At 36.8% G+C, this 18,239-nt stretch overlaps 1 protein-coding gene across 1 annotated transcript in view; it reads left to right on the top strand.

Annotated features, from left to right (window-relative positions):
* Positions 1 to 15,043: 15,043 nt before the first annotated feature.
* LOC149223049 (peptidyl-prolyl cis-trans isomerase FKBP17-2, chloroplastic-like) overlaps positions 15,044 to 18,239 on the top strand; it is a 66,509-nt gene continuing 63,313 nt past the window's right edge. Inside the window, exon 1 of the mRNA XM_089385730.1 lies at positions 15,044 to 15,757. Within this exon, the coding sequence (XP_089241856.1) occupies positions 15,288 to 15,757 (470 nt within the window). The 5' untranslated portion in view covers positions 15,044 to 15,287. The remainder of the gene's footprint in view (positions 15,758 to 18,239) is intronic.

Consider the following 18,239-nt stretch of genomic DNA (forward strand, 5'->3'; position numbering starts at 1 on the left):
GATCTAACCCAGTGCCAAAATATAACTTATGAAGGTGTTGAACACTTTGAACATAACATCATTGACTTAGCCACCAAAACACTATGTTGAGAAGTAACACTATTTTCAATGACTTTACAATGTTTTATAATTTAGTAAAAAATTCGCCAAGATTTAACAAAAAATTATAATTCAATAAAAGATTCACCAAAAAATTATATATACATATTATATAATTGAAAAAATAGCTTGTACATTTTTATATATACCATGGGGATTCACCCATTTAATATACATAGAATTTTTGGGGTTTTTTAAAAATTTTCCCTGGGGACAACCATGATAATCTGAAGACTCTTAGGCTATTTCCTTGTATCACAACGATTTCTCCAAAAATATAAAAAATACCAAACAATGTTGACCCTCTTAGCTATTGAGGTGGCAGGCAGGTCGCTTTCTTGATGTGGTCATCTTTTATCTACTCGATGATCCTCGATTTTTGTTGCTTTCCTTTATTGGGTACACAGGTTGCTAGGCAAGTGATTATTGACAATTGGAGGTTGACCAATCAATAAGCTATGCCAACTAATTGAGAGTTGTACCAATTATGTCCAGTAGTTAACTATCAACATGTTGTAATAATGGATTCCTTGCAAGTTTCAACATCCAACCTCATGAAAATTGCAGGTTCAGACGAGTGTGTTATATCACCAAGCAAAGCATGTTGCTATATTAGTTTTAGGGCATGTTACAACATCATGTTGCAATAATAATGTTGGACTCCATCATGTTGTAGCAGCAAGGTCACAATGATGTTGTAGCAATGTGTTCAATGAAGTTGTAATAACATAAGAGTGTTGTATCCATGGGTCTTGGTGATGTTGCAACAACTTGTGGGAGTTGTAGAAACATAGGGGTGTTGCAACACTTTTCATTGTAGGTATATGAGGGTGTTGCAATAACACTAGAGGTATTGCATCAACTGTACCTACATAACCCGCCTGAAATATTTCCTCATATTTTTCCACAAGTTATCACAAAGAGGAAAATTCTTCCCTAAATACACAAGAATAAATATTAAAATGGAATAATCAAAAGATAATTATACCTTAATAAAAAATTCATTCTTACAAGCAAAAAGGGTGATGAAGTGACATGGAAATGGAAAAAGGTGTACAAAAGGGTATTGGATATGTGCTAAAAATATGTCAATTTGGGCACCTTTCAACAATGTTGAGAGTGTGAAAATCAAATGTTGCCTTTTTATAAAAATGATTTTGCACAAAAGTTTTACCAAGGAAAACATTTAATATGTTAAATTTTATATTTTTTCTTTTTCTTTTTCTCGTCCATGAAATTCCTTTAGTACTTAGTTAACAAGTTACCTTTTGTAATGCATCGTAATAATAACAATAATAATTAATCAATAAATAAATAATAATTTTAATAATAATAATAAATAATAATAATAAAGTAAATAAAATAATATTAATATATAAATAGAATAACAATTGACGAAGAAAATAAATGAATAAATAAATAAAATAACAATTAATGAATAAATAAATAAAATAAAAGTTAGCATGGACACATGGATGGTGTACATGTAGATCCCTTTCCAATTCCCTTATGATTTTTAGAATAGTTTGTTCTATTTAATGGTGGAGAAGGGGGAAGAAGAGGCATGCATTCATTCACTCATCCTTGAGGAAGGACATGTTGGAGGGATACATCACTGATAGTAGTAAGTTAGTTGAGGGCTTGAGGGTGACAACTGCAAGAAAGATTAGTTGCATCTCGTCTAAGGTTAGGTGGAGATTCGTCCCCAACACCTTGTTGTGGGTAGTGGTCCCGGATCAACATAATTCAAGCAACGTCATAACACCATAAATCTCAGTAAGAAATATTCACTCCTTAGGTACACAACATTGTTTAAATTTTTATTGGATATGTTAATAGCTTGGTTGTTGTATATTGTTGTATGCTTAATTTCTTGGATGTTACACATGGCATCCGAGCCAGGTTTAAACTCTAGGTACCTTTGGGAATTAAACATTTTTTTTACTATAAGATCTAATGTTAAATTTAATGAATATGTTGTTATTATTCTAGATCTACTTTGAAAGCCTTGTTAAACTTTTGGGTTAAATGTTATCATTATAGATCTATGTTGTAGGCAAAAAAATTGGGTTGACCATGGTAGGCCCATCCAATCCAATCAGGGTTTCAGAGGCCTTCAACAAAAATGATAGCTAATGCCTCTCAGATAATTTCATCAATGTATTTACCTGGCCTTGTGGTAGTCTATGTAGTTTCAACGTGCTAAAATTTTAGAGATTTTGCAATCTCTAAGTCTGCGATTTCGCACCATTTTCACCGTCAAACTTTGGATAGAATCCCTAATAACTGTACAAAGCCATTGACCTCGATGATTCACGATTATTGCTAGGCTTGCAGGGTTGTGAATCTGAACTGGTAAGGGTTGTTACCTAGTAAGGGTTTTTAAAGCATTTTTTGTTCAACTATTTTGGTACCATTTCATGTCGAATTAATGTGTTGCAGGTTGTGTTAAAGGGCAGAACTATTTCATAAAAATCTTAAAACTAGTGTGATTTTTGGTCTTTGATTTGTTTCGGCAATTCTTGGAGAATTAGACATCGAGGATTTGAGCCGATGGGCTTTGTTTGGTAAACCCACTTGCAATATATGTTCATTGATCCCACCGATTAAATGTTATTTATCTTTGATTCATAATGTATAATTCAATGATACATAATATGTTGTCATCATCAATTTACATGAAGGACATATGAATTCGCTTCTTGATCCACTACTTTATCTACACAAGAGATTTGCAAAATCAATCCCTTGAGAATCACATATTTTTTTTCAAGATCTAAAGATCTACTCCCCATTTTAGATCTATCTTGGTGTGTTGATGGGACTATTCTGAATCCAATCCATGGAAAAATAATTTTACATCCTGCAGGGTTGTGGAGAATGCAATAGTGGATTCTATAGGCTCAATTTGTCTGGTGATATTAACTTCTCAAGAAATTTTCAACCAAGGATATGTATTTTTGGTTTTTAGTAAGCCCTTAATTGAAAATGCATTGTAAAAACTATAATCATAAGGAACATTATGATTTTGGTTTTGTAAATCTTAAAAAAAAAAGGAGAGCAGATTTACTTTCAGCATTGTCCATTGAGGTATTTCATCAAAAAATTGATTTATCTACTTTATGGTCATTATTATGATATGATATGAGTCAAATTGAATGAATTCTATGAATTATGGCACTTTGGGGCAGGGATTCTCCTTTCTTCTTTGAATTTGTCTGTGGTTCATGGTTGTTTTTTCCACATATCTCTTCAATTTCAATGTCTGAAACTGTGAAGGGTATCTAATGCGCTTCTGGTAGACATTTTTGGTAACAATATTTGTTGGTGCATGTGGTAACTTTTTTTAATGTACGAACCAACTAATTGACAACTTCCCTACTCGTGATATGAGATGTGTCGTATTATAGAGGGGCATGTCATCCATTGGATGACAATAAAATAAAGTAATGATGAATCTGAGTCATTTTGATAAAACATAGATTCTCTTTTCTGATAGGTTAAGGTCCAATTAACAATCTACACTATCATTTGATCTGCTCAACAACTAGTTTGCCTATTCATATCCTTTCATTATTATATGTCATTTGTTCAGTGATAACTCTTGAGTCTCCTTACATTAGAATATTAGGTGGATTTCAATCTTATTTAGATATATGATAATTGGAAGAATCTAGGAATAGACAATCATTATAACTAAAAGTTGGTTATATTTAGTTTTGAAGGTTATTTCAACCACAAAAACTTCAACACTAGCATTATCATTTGCCAAAGCATTAAGGAGAAAATTATTGAGGATTAGAAAAAAAATCCTTTACCAACAAAGATAAAATTGTTTGATAACAAATCTCAATTATACTTGCTCTCGCTTAGTGTAGCGGTTTCCATTGGTATGTGGCCCTGATTGCCACTAAATAGATTGCTCCTCAAAATGAGGCTCTCATTGACGTTCTTCTAATCCTAAACTAATAATGATAAATAAATTTATTAGAGATATTTAATCTATTAATAGAAACGAGTAAAAATTCATTATTCTCTAGCATAAACCATACTTGCATATTCAATTAACATGAATGAGAAGGAATACCACATAAAATGAGATTAGAATATATCCCCTACAACCAAATTCACAATTAGATTATCATTTTTTATCAAACAATCTCAATGATGAATAGAACTTTCAAAAAATATTTGAAAAATTGATGATGAATTAGCCTTTACTTGTATTAAGTGTTGAGAAACAATTCTTGAATATCAAATTCAAGCAAAATATACTCAAACTGATAAAAATATCTAGTTTTAATTAAAGGGTTTCTAACATCATTCTACATAGAAAGAATAGCCTTTTATGATTAATCTTCCTTCTCTTCTTTGGTTACAACAAATTTCTTCTTCTAACTCATTCTTTGGTCTCCTCTCTTAAGATATATATATATATATATATATATTTTTCAAATATTTTTGCGGTTATATATTTCATTTTTTTCCGAAGTTTCCTTTGTGCATATGTCAACTACACAAAACAAATTAAACATAATTATAGGTATTGGGAAACATCTTCCATTAATATTATTATTAGAAGGAAAGGAAATAACCATAGAAAATAGCTAATGAAGAATTTTAATGAAAATATTCATAGAATCATTCCTTCTCTTCAGAATTACTAGTTTTGTTTTCCTAAAATAGTTAGAAAAAAATTTAAAATAATAAAAATATTAGTAAGCTAGTTCTTGATTCACATTTTCCTCAAAAAAATATCTAAAAATAATAATCTAACTAATTAAATCCTACAAACCAAATATCACCAAAATATTATTGATAAACACATAAGCTTTGAATTTGTACATCATTGCATATGTTTAATTTATAACTTAGATTCTCTTTCAATATAGATATCCTTGCAATTAATTATCAAAATAATAAATAGTAAATTTTTTATATTAATAATGATTTTATAGAAATCCAATACAACAATTTCTTTTGGGACATTATTACTAGTGCTTATAAAATTATGAACCTCCTTGAATTTGTGACTTATTTACACTGCAATTTAGTGACTTAGTTCTCATGAAATTTGTATTCTATTTGTATTCACTTTTTTTTTTGTAAGTTTAGCAGGACTACACCTTCATCATGTCCAACATATCAATCCAATCAAGTTGGGGAATTGAACTGGTGACTTCACATCAAGGAGTGCCTTAACAAAATACCTTATCACCGTCTATCCAAGATGTCGTGGGCTATTTTTATTCACTTTTAATAAAACAAATTGGTGATGTAATGTTCCAAACTTAAACAAACAATGACATATAAAGAAAAAACAATTCTCAACATAAGAAATTTTAACAAACAACACATGCTCATAAAAAGTCCAGAAGTAGAACTAGCTGAGCCATTTTATTAATCAATGGAGCAGTACAATAGTATGGATGAATGTACCTGGGCTTACCTCAATGGAAATCATGACAGAATCCAGGTGATGAGACAATGATATCAAGTACTGGGAAATGTCTACTCCTCTAATGCTCTGCACTGCCTAGAAAACTACACTACTAGCTGGAAAGGAACTGCAAGAAACTCCACTTCCGCTGCTTAGAAAATTGTACAAATTCAACCCCAATTTCCTTGACCAAGACCTACAAAAACCCATAAATGATTTGGCCCCATTTTGACCTCCCAAAATCGACCCCCAAAGGCACTGTGCAATCCCCAACAATTCTGCATTGTATGCTGCAAAGATACGGCTGGAAACTCCACTTTCGGTGCTCAAAAAATTCTGAAACTTTATATCCGGGATCCTTGTCAAAAACTCAGAAAACCCAGAAATGGTTTGGCCGATTTTTACCTCCCAAATTCGACCTCTTCTATGGCCCACGCCCTCCAAACATCTCCAAAAATATGGCCTGCAAGGAATGACCCCACAGTCCTCTTCCAAGCTCTAACATGGAATAAAACACCACTCCAAATATCTCCTCTAACCTCCACGACAAAGCTCAGCCTCAAGGATTGATACTCTACCCACCAAATGAGCTCTCACACATTGCCTCTGCGCTAGCCTAAGTAGTGCGAAAGTCACACTGCCAAGCTAGAAGCTCAATCAATTCCCAAATTCTCCCAATGCTGAAAATCCTTCCTAGCCTCCTCTCTGGAAAATCTCACATCAAATCTCCACTGCTAAGCACCACCAATGAACTTGGCCTCCTATCCACTGTGTCCCCCAGTAATATGCACAACCTAGAAGGGAATGCTACTGCTGGGAATCACAATCTGATCCTCCTCCTGAAGAAATGAAGAAAACCTTCCTAGCGTGGCACTCGAAGTCCCCCGAAGAAAGGGTGAGCTCTTTGCCTGAAGAACTCGTGCTAAACAACCAGTGACTCGGCTAAGTAGCTCGAGCAACCAAAGAGAAATCGATATACTCCAATAAGATGAATGAAATGAGAAAAGCTACCTTCCTTATATAGATTTTGTGGAACACTTGTTCCCTCCATTTTCCCTCCTTCATGGGTCCATCACTAAGCCATCGATTTTCTCTATCATGTAATTCGAACTATTGGCTCAGGAAGTGCTTATTTTCCTTGTGTGAACAAAACCAAAATAACTTACTTCTAACTCCTAAGTCTCCTAATAAAATCGAATGGGCCCCATCTCCTCCAAAATTGGCCCCAAAATGTAGAAGTAAATCACGTTCCAAAATAGTTTAGGAAGGGACATTACAGTCCTCCCCGCCATAAATTGCTCATCCTCAAGCAATGCCTAAACAAGTGTCCTCTTTGACTGTTGATCACCACTGTAACCACCAATAATACGAGGGTTCCAAATGCACCATTGAGTCATCCCCAATCTCATCATTGTCCTGACATGAAGGAATCCCTTGATACTAGGGTCCCAAGCCATCCTAATCAATCTAAAGCACACCTTGCTCCACTATCTAACCAACCAGATATAGGTATGAGAAGCCCTCTGCATACTAGCAATAAGTAGAGCATCATGATAATGTAGGACTCTACCTAACTCCCCATGGAATTTCCCTACTGAGTAGTCTATCTCATGCACTACAAGAGTAAACTCATGAAGATGAAATCCAATCCCGGTGACATTGAACCTTCGTCTACTCGGGCCTCCCCTGATCTCCTCATGTTGATCACCCTACCACACCGATGAAGTTCCCCACACCATCAATGAATCACTAAAACCAAATGGAAGCTCTGGATGACCCTCCCCTATAGAAACTAGCTTAATTCTACGGGTAGTTGAACTGCTAAGCCCTGTTATGCCAGAATCCCTTGCCCATAACATAAGGAACCTATCCCGTTCACATTGTGACACTTTGTTCATGAATGACCGCCTAGCATGCTCATACCAGAACCTCCTCTCCCATAAATCTCAATCATAATCTATGCGATGATCGAGGCTAGGCCAATCTGGCCAAAGTGACTCAACAGTGCTAGCGTCTATCACTCCATGGCTATCCCAAATCCCGAGCAACAATCTGCCTTGTATTATAGTGAGGGCTTCAATGATCGCCCATGTGTCCGCCTATAATGAATCAGTTCGCTTGTTATCCCGATCATGCTCACTCAGGAGTGGATTATAGCACCAATCCATTGGATCCCTGGATCCCATAACCATACTGAAGGTCCACAACCCCCAATCCTCTCTGTCTATCATTGTGATATGCTACTAGCTATTGGGACCCCTCGGTGCCCCATCTCTACCTCCTGTAGGTATCCAATAGGTAGGCACTGAGCATCAAGAACCTGTGCCACATATATCTAGTTGTTCTGTGCCTGCCAAATCACACAATTAGATCTACTATCCCAACTCTTGATGATGTGCTCAGGTACTGCTAGAAGCCTAGGCATCATCCTTCCAATAAGGACTACCATCCTCCGCACTTCATGCTCTCCTAACGCCTTAAGCCGTCCAATTGAAAATCACCATGTAACTCCCTCTCGGTCACCTCCCCAAGTGTGAGCCTAGGGGTGGAACATATGCTACCTCGACAATCAACCATTCCATCCCTAAGTCTGTAACTGTCAAATCGTGCACCTACCAAGTGTCTCAACTGGAGAGTCTCCTCTCGGCCCATGACACGTGGTGTCTCATCCAAGTACCTAGGGTGAGTCCCCCATTCCCTGTTGCCTGAATGGAGAGTGTCAAAGTGCAACAGCCAAACTCTCTGCGACTGTAAGCAACACTGGAGGATGATGGATGGGTATGTCCCAAAGAGTATGACAGAATGCTTAAGAGTAATCCTACGAACGACCCTCTCTCCACCTTGGATTTTCTGATAACTCCTTCGAGGCCCTGCCTCCACTAAACATGGTGCCCTCAAATGCTCAACAATGTCCTCATCGATCCTAGGTGAGTTGCGTCCAATGGTACACCTATTGTCCCTGTCCATATGTCTCCCTGGAGGCAATGCTCCAAGAGCTCGTTGCGTTGCATCATGTGTCACTGCATACCTCCAAATACCACCACACTCCTCAACATGCCACTGTATGCTGCAGCCTATCCCTATACACCACTGGATACCCCCGATTACGTCTATACCATCTTGTACCATCCTATGTACTACCTTTGTCACTGCACCTGTCACTCCCTACACGTCCTCAATGTGATGTGAGTCACTCCTCCTACGCCACAGTGTAAACCGGCATGTTGTGGTATACCACCATGTATCTCCATGCTCCTCTGTAGGCCATTGCTCCTCGTTACATAGCCCTGCACACCACTGGGTGCTATGGCCTGGAATTGGGTTTGTATGCATCAGGCCACATCCCTCTATATAACACTCGACGCTATGACCCGACTTTGTGCAATCTTGTGTACCAATGCGTACTATCATACCACCCTGTAACATATGGTATCCCACATGTGCCAAAGTGTCTGCCACCCTGATAGTGACCCCACCACGACACGCATCATGTCCCCTCGTCCATCCTAGTAGACCTGAGCACCCTAACTCCACTCCTGCTAGAGGGGATATCTCTGTTGTGCCAATCCTCTGTGACCCTTGAGTCTTAAACCTCAATGGGAGAACATCATCTCCATACAATATCTGGTCTGGTGGCCTACCCATGCCACCTCCTCCAACTAACTCCTACCAGAGAATGCTAATCATCCTGCGGCCCCATGCACAACCAACATGCCAAAAAAACCAATGGAGTCTGCTCACAAACCACCTCGCCACTAGCATCAACTGGAACTCCCCTAAGGAATGCATATGCTCAGACACGAGGTTGACTACCTCATCAATGCCATAGCCATCCCTCATATCTGATATCGGATAGGAAGCCCCACCTGGATCCCAATGCCAACCTGGGCCTCCAGCACCCTCAATGTCTGAGAGCTCCCATTGAGCTTTACTCAGGAGTATGACCATCTCCATGAGTCTAGCCCACTCCACTGGGTACCAACTCAGAATCTCTCGCTATCCAACCCCAAGAGAGGGATCGAATGCACAAAAATCTAGCACATAGAACAAGCCCTCCATCTTACGAGCATTGTACCCTGCGCAACTCATGTCACCTCAACTCACCATCTTGGTCAATACATAAAATTTGTCGGGGAGTTTCTACATCTCTCTCTCCGTGGTGCAAAGGTAGTCTAGCAATGTTGCAAGCCCCATCTATATAATCCCAGAGAGAGCTATTATCTGGAAGTACTGCAACTTTGTTGATGGTCTATGCATCTATCAACTCTAAGTCAGTGGTTGGCCCCGAAGAAGACTACTCATCCTCCTCCACCATGGGCTCAACATTAGTCACGAACTGCCTCTCCATGACTAGCTCACGCCCCTCTATGTTCTCTCCATGTTGTTGTAGGTGGCTATCATCCCACAACTCTATTGTAGATCTGGGTGCCTTTGTACCTATCAGATCTTCATCAAGTGTGGTGATGTCTCTTGTCACCTCATCATCCCGTCATGCTGCTATCCCCTGAAAATTCGGTCACGACCTCTGATACCTCAACAAGGGATGTCACCTTCTCAATGGTGGACATGTTTATGTCTCCTAGCACCTCATCAATGGATGACCCTATGGGTGTATGTTCTTCTCTCTCCCCTAAGGTGTCAACTAGTGCTATCAAAGGGGTCTGCAAACAATGGTGACTCCTGTGCCACAATGGGTATACCAATGTGCTCCTCACACTCTCGCGTGTCCTCTGCCTCATGCTTAATCTCCTCTTCAAGCCCCTAATGTCTAAAACTAGGTCTCCACCAACAAAATTGTCTCCTTGAATCATCCTCTAACTATCTCTGGCCTGCCTGCTCCTTTACAGGAGATCTGGTGCCTTGATTCTTTCGGATTTCCCCACATAGTGTAGATGGTTGTACTCCCACTACTTATGCACCTCTAGTGTCTTTGCTGTAAGGACAAGGATGGATTTGGTCTGACAACTTCCTCAATTGAGCCAACCTCTCATCATTCAAGTGGATTCCACCCCAGAATTCCTGCATATTGAATCTTCCTTGAGCCATGGGTGGTGTATGGTGTAACCCATCACTATGCATACATGCTCAAATCTCCCATGTTATTACTGGTTACCCACAGATGGGCCAAGATCATGCTCTGATACCACTATAATGTTCCAAACTTAAACAAACAATGAGATATAAAGCAAAATCGATTCTCAACACATAAAATTTTAACAAACAATGCGTGCTCATAAAAAATCCAGAATTAGAACCAACTGAGCCATTTTATTAATCAATGGAGTAGTACAATAGTGTGGATGAATGCACCTGGGCTTGCCTCAATGGAAATCATGACATAATCCAAGTGATGAGACAATGATATCAAGTACTAGAAAATGTTTGCTCCTCTAATGCTCTGCGCTGCCTAGAAAACTACACTCCTAGCTAGAAAGGAACTATAAGAAACTACATTGCTGACTAGAAAGGAAATGCAAGGAACTCCACTTCCACTGCTAAGAAAATACTACAAATTCAGCCCCAAGCTCCTTGACCAAAACCCACAAAAACCCAGAAATGGTTTAGCCCGATTTTGACCTCTCAAAATCGACCCCAGAGGCATTGTGTAATGCCGAGCAATTATGCATTGTCTACTGCAAATATACAGTTGGAAACCCCACTTTTGGTGCTCAGAAAATTCCGAAACTTTATATCTGGGATCCTTGTCAAAAACCCAAAAAAACTTAGGAATGGTTTGGCCATATTTTGAACTTTTAAATTCAACCTCTTTTATGGCCCACGCCCTCCAAACATCACCAGAAATACGGCCTGCAAGGAATGATCACAAAGTCCTCTTCCAAGCTCTAAAATGGAATAAAATGCCACTCCAAATATCTCCTCTAACCTCCACGACAAAGCTCAACCTCAAGGACCGATACTCTACCCACCAAATGAGCTCCCACACACTGCCTCTGCGCTGGCCCAGGTAGTGCGAAAGTCACACTTCCAAGCCAGAAGCTCAATCAGCTCCCAAACTCTCCCAGATGCTGAAAATCCTCCCTAGCCTCCTCTCTGGAAAATATCACATCAAATATCCACTGCAAAGCACCACCAATGAACTCGGCCTCCTGTCCACTATGCCCCTAGTAATACGCACAACCTAGAAGGGAATGCTACTGCTGGGAATCACAATGTGATCTTCCTCCTGAAGAAATGAAGAAAACCTTCCTAGTGTGGCACTCGAAGTCCCCCGAAGAAAGGGTGAGCTCTTTGCCTGAAGAACTCATGCTAAACAACCAGTGACTCGGCTAAGCAGCTTGAGAAACCAAAGAGAAACCGATATACTTCAATAAGATGAATGAAATGAGGAGAGCTACCTTCCTTATATAGATTTAGTGGAACACTTTTTCCCTCCATTTTCCCTCCTTCGTGGATCTGTCACTAAGCCATCGATTTTCCCTCTCATGCAATTCAAACTATTGGCTTAGGAAGTGCATATTGTCCTTGTGTGAACAAAACCAAAATAACTTACTTCTAACTCCTAAGTCTCCTAATAAAATCGAATGGGCCCCATCTCCTCCAAAATTGGCCCGAAAATGTAGAAATAAATCATGTTCCAAAATAGTTTAGGCAGGGACATTACATGTGATCTTTTTTTTCAATTGTTTTAGGTATTTTTATTGTTCATTTAACAAAAATATTTTCCCCAACATGTTCCTCACACTCTTAGCTTTACAACTTACTATTTTTTGCTCAATTTGGCATTCTGAAACTTAGGCTATGATTTCTTACTTATATATAATCAATGAAATTATGTTTGTGATAGGCTCCCTCATGTGTTATATTATATTCCTTATATAATTGCATAGGTCAGTTTTGACCTTAGTGAACATTGATTGTTATTGTTAATATTGATATCTTGGTTGATATTGAGATAAACATTAACTTATCACTCAACATTTCAATATTGAAATTTGCTCATTTAACTTTTTGATCGAAAAAGATCTTTCCTTATCCATCTAAATCTTTGGATATGTTACTTTTCCTTTTGCATCCCATGGTAAGTGTTTTACCCAATTGTTGAAGAATGTAACTAGGTTCGATCTTCACAATTGTACTTGAGTCAAGATGTGATATATTTGTCAAAAGAAAATTTTTATTATTAAATTGACTTATTAAAGCACATGTTTCATGCTTGGGTCAATAGTCAATAGGTCAAGCCTCCATTGAAGGCTTTTAGGATTTTTGAGTCAAAGTCAAAATCATCATTTGTAAGAGACCCTTCTTGGGCTCCACAAAGTGAAGAAAGAAAATTTTATTTAGTCAAAATGTCATGTTTCCTTCTCCACCAAAGTCGGCCCCATAGAGAAGATCAAGTCGGCTTCAAGAAGTATTCAACTGGCTACAAAGACTATATCTAAAGAGGTGTTCGAGCTACTAAGAAGATAAACGATAAGACATGGAATCTGGAATTCAGATAGAGAGCAAAGTACAGGATGGAGAGAAGTACGAAAATAAGAAGGAAAGGATGACATCTTCTATCACATATGCTACTACTTGGCCGATATACTTAAATTTGCAGGACAAGATATTTTGAAGAAGTTGCAGATCGAATAAGGTTGCTACATGGTTGAGTTCTAAGTTATTTAAGATGTTATAGGTCAGAAATATTTCAAGATGAAGTTACATAAGAAAAGATCATTGAAGCATCTCTATTAGAGGCTAACTTTGTGGAGAAGGAGGGTCCTTTAGTCCTAGTTGTATCACTGTGATATGAATCTACTGAAGGAAGAGTTTTTGAGTAGGTTTTCCCCTACCTAAGGGTTTTTCTCTCGCAGTGCACTTATATCTTGTGTTCTCTTGTGTTTATGTGTGCTTATATTTTGTGTTCTCTTGTGTTTGTGTTTTTAGCAATTCTCTTAATGATACTAATGTAACCACAAAAAAGAAGAAAAATAATTAATCACAAGTAATTGTCAACTAATAGAGAAATCAAACTAAACTAAACTGCCCTCAATTTCTCAACAAAATTATTTTCACTCTACCTTACAAGCCTAAGTTGCAATTATAATTAATGTTAAATTAATTTAATGCATCTTTGATGCATTACACTAAAAATAACTAATCACGTGTATACATGAATCCCATATAAAATTGTACACATTGTTAAATTTAAAGTATATTGAATATAAATAATAACACTCGTATTAATTATTCTTATTATTTTTAAAAGAAAAAAATTATATATATATATATATATAATTTTATTATTATTATGTATTAGATTTATAAAAAAAATGCATATATATTTATTAGCGATATATATATTCTTTACCATTCTTAACTTCACAAAACATAAGGTATAAGGAAAACTTGTCATATTAAAGTGTGAGAAGAAATTGGTCCACTAAATATTTTCCTAAGAAGTTGTTTGTATATAAATCCATTTTCGTAACAAACCTTCTTTGTTTTTTCATAGGGAGTCTTCACTATTTGTTTGGATAACTGGTTTGCATGTAAGTTGTTTTCCCTATTTGTATGAATGAAGAAATATGCGAAAAATGATGTTTTAACTCTATAAATTTTATAAAAAACACACGTTGAAATCCAAGGTCTTCCTTTCATAACCTCCATCGAGCCATTACCAACATGGAGTCCCCAATCACTTGTAGAATGTCCAACTCCACTTGTATTGCAAAAGTCATTAGTATATACACTACCTTGAATTCAACCATATTGTTAGTTCCTTCTCCCACTCCACATTCAAAAGTCGACCATTGAGTTTTTGACAATGTAATATACCTCTAGCCCCACATGGCCCATGCTTCTCCCTTTATGCTGCATCAAAAAATCTTATCTCCATCTTATGGTAATCCTTTCAAGACTTCCTCTAATAAATTACTATCATTTCCCTTCACTTTTAGTTAATTTATTTACATCATATTATATTTTTATGATGAAATAATAACTAACAAACATATAAGCAATAATTTCTTTCAATTTTCTTGGAAACATATATATATATATATAGTAGGAAAACCTATCATAACTTAGTTGTCAAATCAATAATGGAACAATTATCAATGGTCGCTATCTACTAATGCATGTTGATTCATTATTGTTATTCAAAGAAAATCATGCCACCTCAAATTACCCCTTGGTGGTTTGAAGTGGTTTGTAAGGGGCATGCTTTCACTCCCACCAGATTCTGATTCTTTGGTCGTTAACATGTTTCACACTTATAATAATTACAATTTTTAAAATTATTTAAATAAAAAATAAAATTACAAAATAGTCTTAAAATTAAATAATACATTAAGATAATAATTCACCTAAATATATATTAATTTAAATTGAAATATATAGAATTTATATATTCTTATACATAAGAGCTATGTTCAAGCCTATGTTTAAACTCATATGGAATACTCCTAGACAATTAGGGCAAATTGGGTAGAGAGATTTATCTTAATGCTAGGGTAACATCTATCTTCAAACCATTATTGGGCTGAGAGATTCACTGTTTAATATCCTTATCCTTGGGGAATTTTGAGTGATGACAAATGAGACCCTTGGCGTTGGAAGGAACGAATTAGAATAGAGGCAAATGAAATGGAAAATTTTCTGTTTGTTTTGTGGCGCTGAATATGCTTGGCTCCCAGCAGCATCACCAGTATCTCATTCATGATGTAATAAGAGTGAAAGGTTGCGTTAATGGGCACCGTACACCAGGCTCTGCAAATTTAATGCCAGTATGATCTGATACCTAATGGCTTCTGCTAGTGTGAGCATTATGGTTCTTCGCCATTGCAGCCCCCCTCCTACTTTCAGCCCACCTTTATCAACAATAGGAGGAACATCATTATCATCATGGAAACCATTTCTTCCAGTTCTTCCTCGCCTTAAAATCAAGCTTCCAAGGTATTTAGGTTGTTCTGCACAACTCAAAAACACAAACAATGAAATTGGATCCCAGCAGGGCCAGGACCAAGTAGAGGAAGAAGAATTAGACAAGAAAAACAGCACGCCCATCAACGAAGAGATGAATAAGAAGCAGAGACTGCAGCCAGGAGGAGTAGGAAGAGGAAGCGCGGACTCAACGGACTGGATAGCTTCTTCATTAACAAGGAGATTTGGGCTTGCAGGAGGCCTCGCATGGTTCGGATTTCTTGCATTTGGCGTAATCTCTGAGCAAGTCAAGACACGGCTTGAGGTCTCCCAGGAACAACAAAATATAAGGTAACCATTAGCATCCCATTTTTTCTATCTTCTTCCATATTTTCTAGCAGAGACAACGAAGAAAATTAGGGCCAGAGCTACAAAATACCCTATAACAGCCTCAGATTAAATAGCAGCAAACGTATCATCTAATCACAGTTAGACAGTTTCCACTGTTTTTTTGTCTAATTTTTCTATTATTATGAAATCACATTCTGTAAAACCATGTAAAACGATGCCCTGTAAAGTTATGCCCAGCATGTATTCTGTAAAGTAGATCCGCTAAGTTGATCTGATCTCCAAACTGCCAAGTGCCATGCATAAAGGTCTAATTACAAAAACTAAGAAGTTCAGAAAAACAGTAACCTATGAGCTCTGTAAAAAAGTAATAGTCCACAAAAATAACTGAGGAACATAACATAATTCACTCAAGAAAATGGCAAGTGTCATGCATAAAGGTCTAATTACAAAAACTAAGAAACATAACATAATTCACTCAAGAAAATGGCAAGTGTCATGCATAAAGGTCTAATTACAAAAACTAAGAAGTTCAGAAAAACAGTAACTTATGAACTCTGTGAAAAAGTAATAGTCTATAAAAATAACTCTGAGGAACATAACATAATTCACTCAAGAAAATTCTGACATATGATCCAAAAATTGAACCCATTTTCAATTTTCAGCTTTATCTTCAAACTGGAATTGGTTTGATGAATGGTTGATGATACTACTCGTAAAATTGTTTATTCAACTTCTCACCAATCAACCATTGCCCATAATCCAATCGTAAGCTTTTTTAAGAAAGATTGTCCTCCTCTGTATTGAGCTCCAATCAACCATTGCCCATAATCACAGTTAGGCAGTTTCCACTGTTTTTTTTTTCTAATTTTTATCATTATTATGAAATCACATTCTGTAAAACCATGTAAAACGATGCCCTGTAAAGTTATGCCCAGCATGTATTCTGTAAAGTAGATCCGCTAAGTTGATCTGATCTCCAAACTGCCAAGTGCCATGCATAAAGGTCTAATTACAAAAACTAAGAAGTTCAGAAAAACAGTAACCTATGAGCTCTGGAAAAAAGTAATAGTCCACAAAAATAACTGAAGAACATAACGTAATTCACTCAAGAAAATGGCGAGTGTCATGCATAAAGGTCTAATTACAAAAACTAAGAAGTTCAGAAAAACAGTAACTTACGAACTCTGTGGAAAAGTAATAGTCTATAAAAATAACTCTGAGGAACATAACATAATTCACTCAAGAAAATTCTGACATATATCCAAAAATTGAACCCATTTTTAATTTTCAGCTTTATCTTCAAACTGGAATTGGTTTGATGAATGGTTGATGATACTACTCGTAAAATTGTTTATTCAACTTCTCACCAATCAACCATTGCCCATAATCCAATCGTAAGCTTTTTTAAGAAAGATTGTCCTCCTCTGTATTGAGCTCCAATCAACCATTGCCCATAATCCAATCGTAAGCTTTTTTAAGAAAGATCGTCTTCCTCTGTATTGAGCTCCCTGTAAACATTTGATAAACTGAAAGAATTAAAAATATCTTTTAATGTAATAGTATCATTCAGCAAAATAACTAAAGTCAAACAGTGAGATCGGTTGAGTTTTTTAACCCAATTAATGACCAACAAAGAATCACCAATCACCAAAGATCTCAATCAGTTTTAATCCTTCTTCTATAACAAATCTCAACAATAAGTTGACTGCCTTCCATTCAATTCAGCTTAGTTATTTGTCCCAGCTCCAAGTCCCATTTTGATTGAGGCCGTTTCCACTGTTTGGACATTTAAAAAGTTATTTGAATTTTGTATTTCTATCACTATTATGAATAATAGCTCAAATTAAGTTCGACTCAACTCGGTGCGTTTTACCCTTGATTTCTTAAAATAGCTGAGCAAACTGTAACTGCAATTTATCTGTGAAGGGGTTGTACTTGGTTACATATGTTATGAATAATAGCTCAAATTAAGTTCGACTCAACTCGGTGCGTTTTACCCATGATATCTGAAAATAGCTGAACAAACTGTAACTGCAATTTATATGTGAAGGGGTTTTACTTGCATGCATACATAGGTCACACCACCGCGAAAATTCGTCTCCATTCCAACAGTTAAAAATAGATTACCATTCTAAACCGATAATAGTTTACTTTCCTCCTGTGTCTGGGCTTCAGAAAACAGAAAAATACATTCCCCGGTTGCAAATGATTCTGTAGTACCTTAGAAAAATGTCCTGGATTATTGGCGTTGGAATCAAGTTTTATCACTTCCAACAAACTGTTTGCATAAACATAAAATGTTGCATAACTTAACTAGATTACAATCCCCACTTCTTGTCACAATTGGTTGTGCTACATAAACATAAAATGTTGCATGACTTAACTAGATTACAATCCCCACTTCTTGTCACAATTGGTTGTGCTAATTGAGGGGATTTTTTCTTTTTAATTACTGTTGCCCATGCTCCTTTGACATTGATGA

The sequence above is a fragment of the Pinus tabuliformis genome, chromosome Q (assembly GCF_031772625.1).
Source record: "Pinus tabuliformis cultivar Carrire ecotype Pingquan chromosome Q, CPIR1, whole genome shotgun sequence".
Classification (NCBI taxonomy): Eukaryota; Viridiplantae; Streptophyta; class Pinopsida; order Pinales; family Pinaceae; genus Pinus; species Pinus tabuliformis.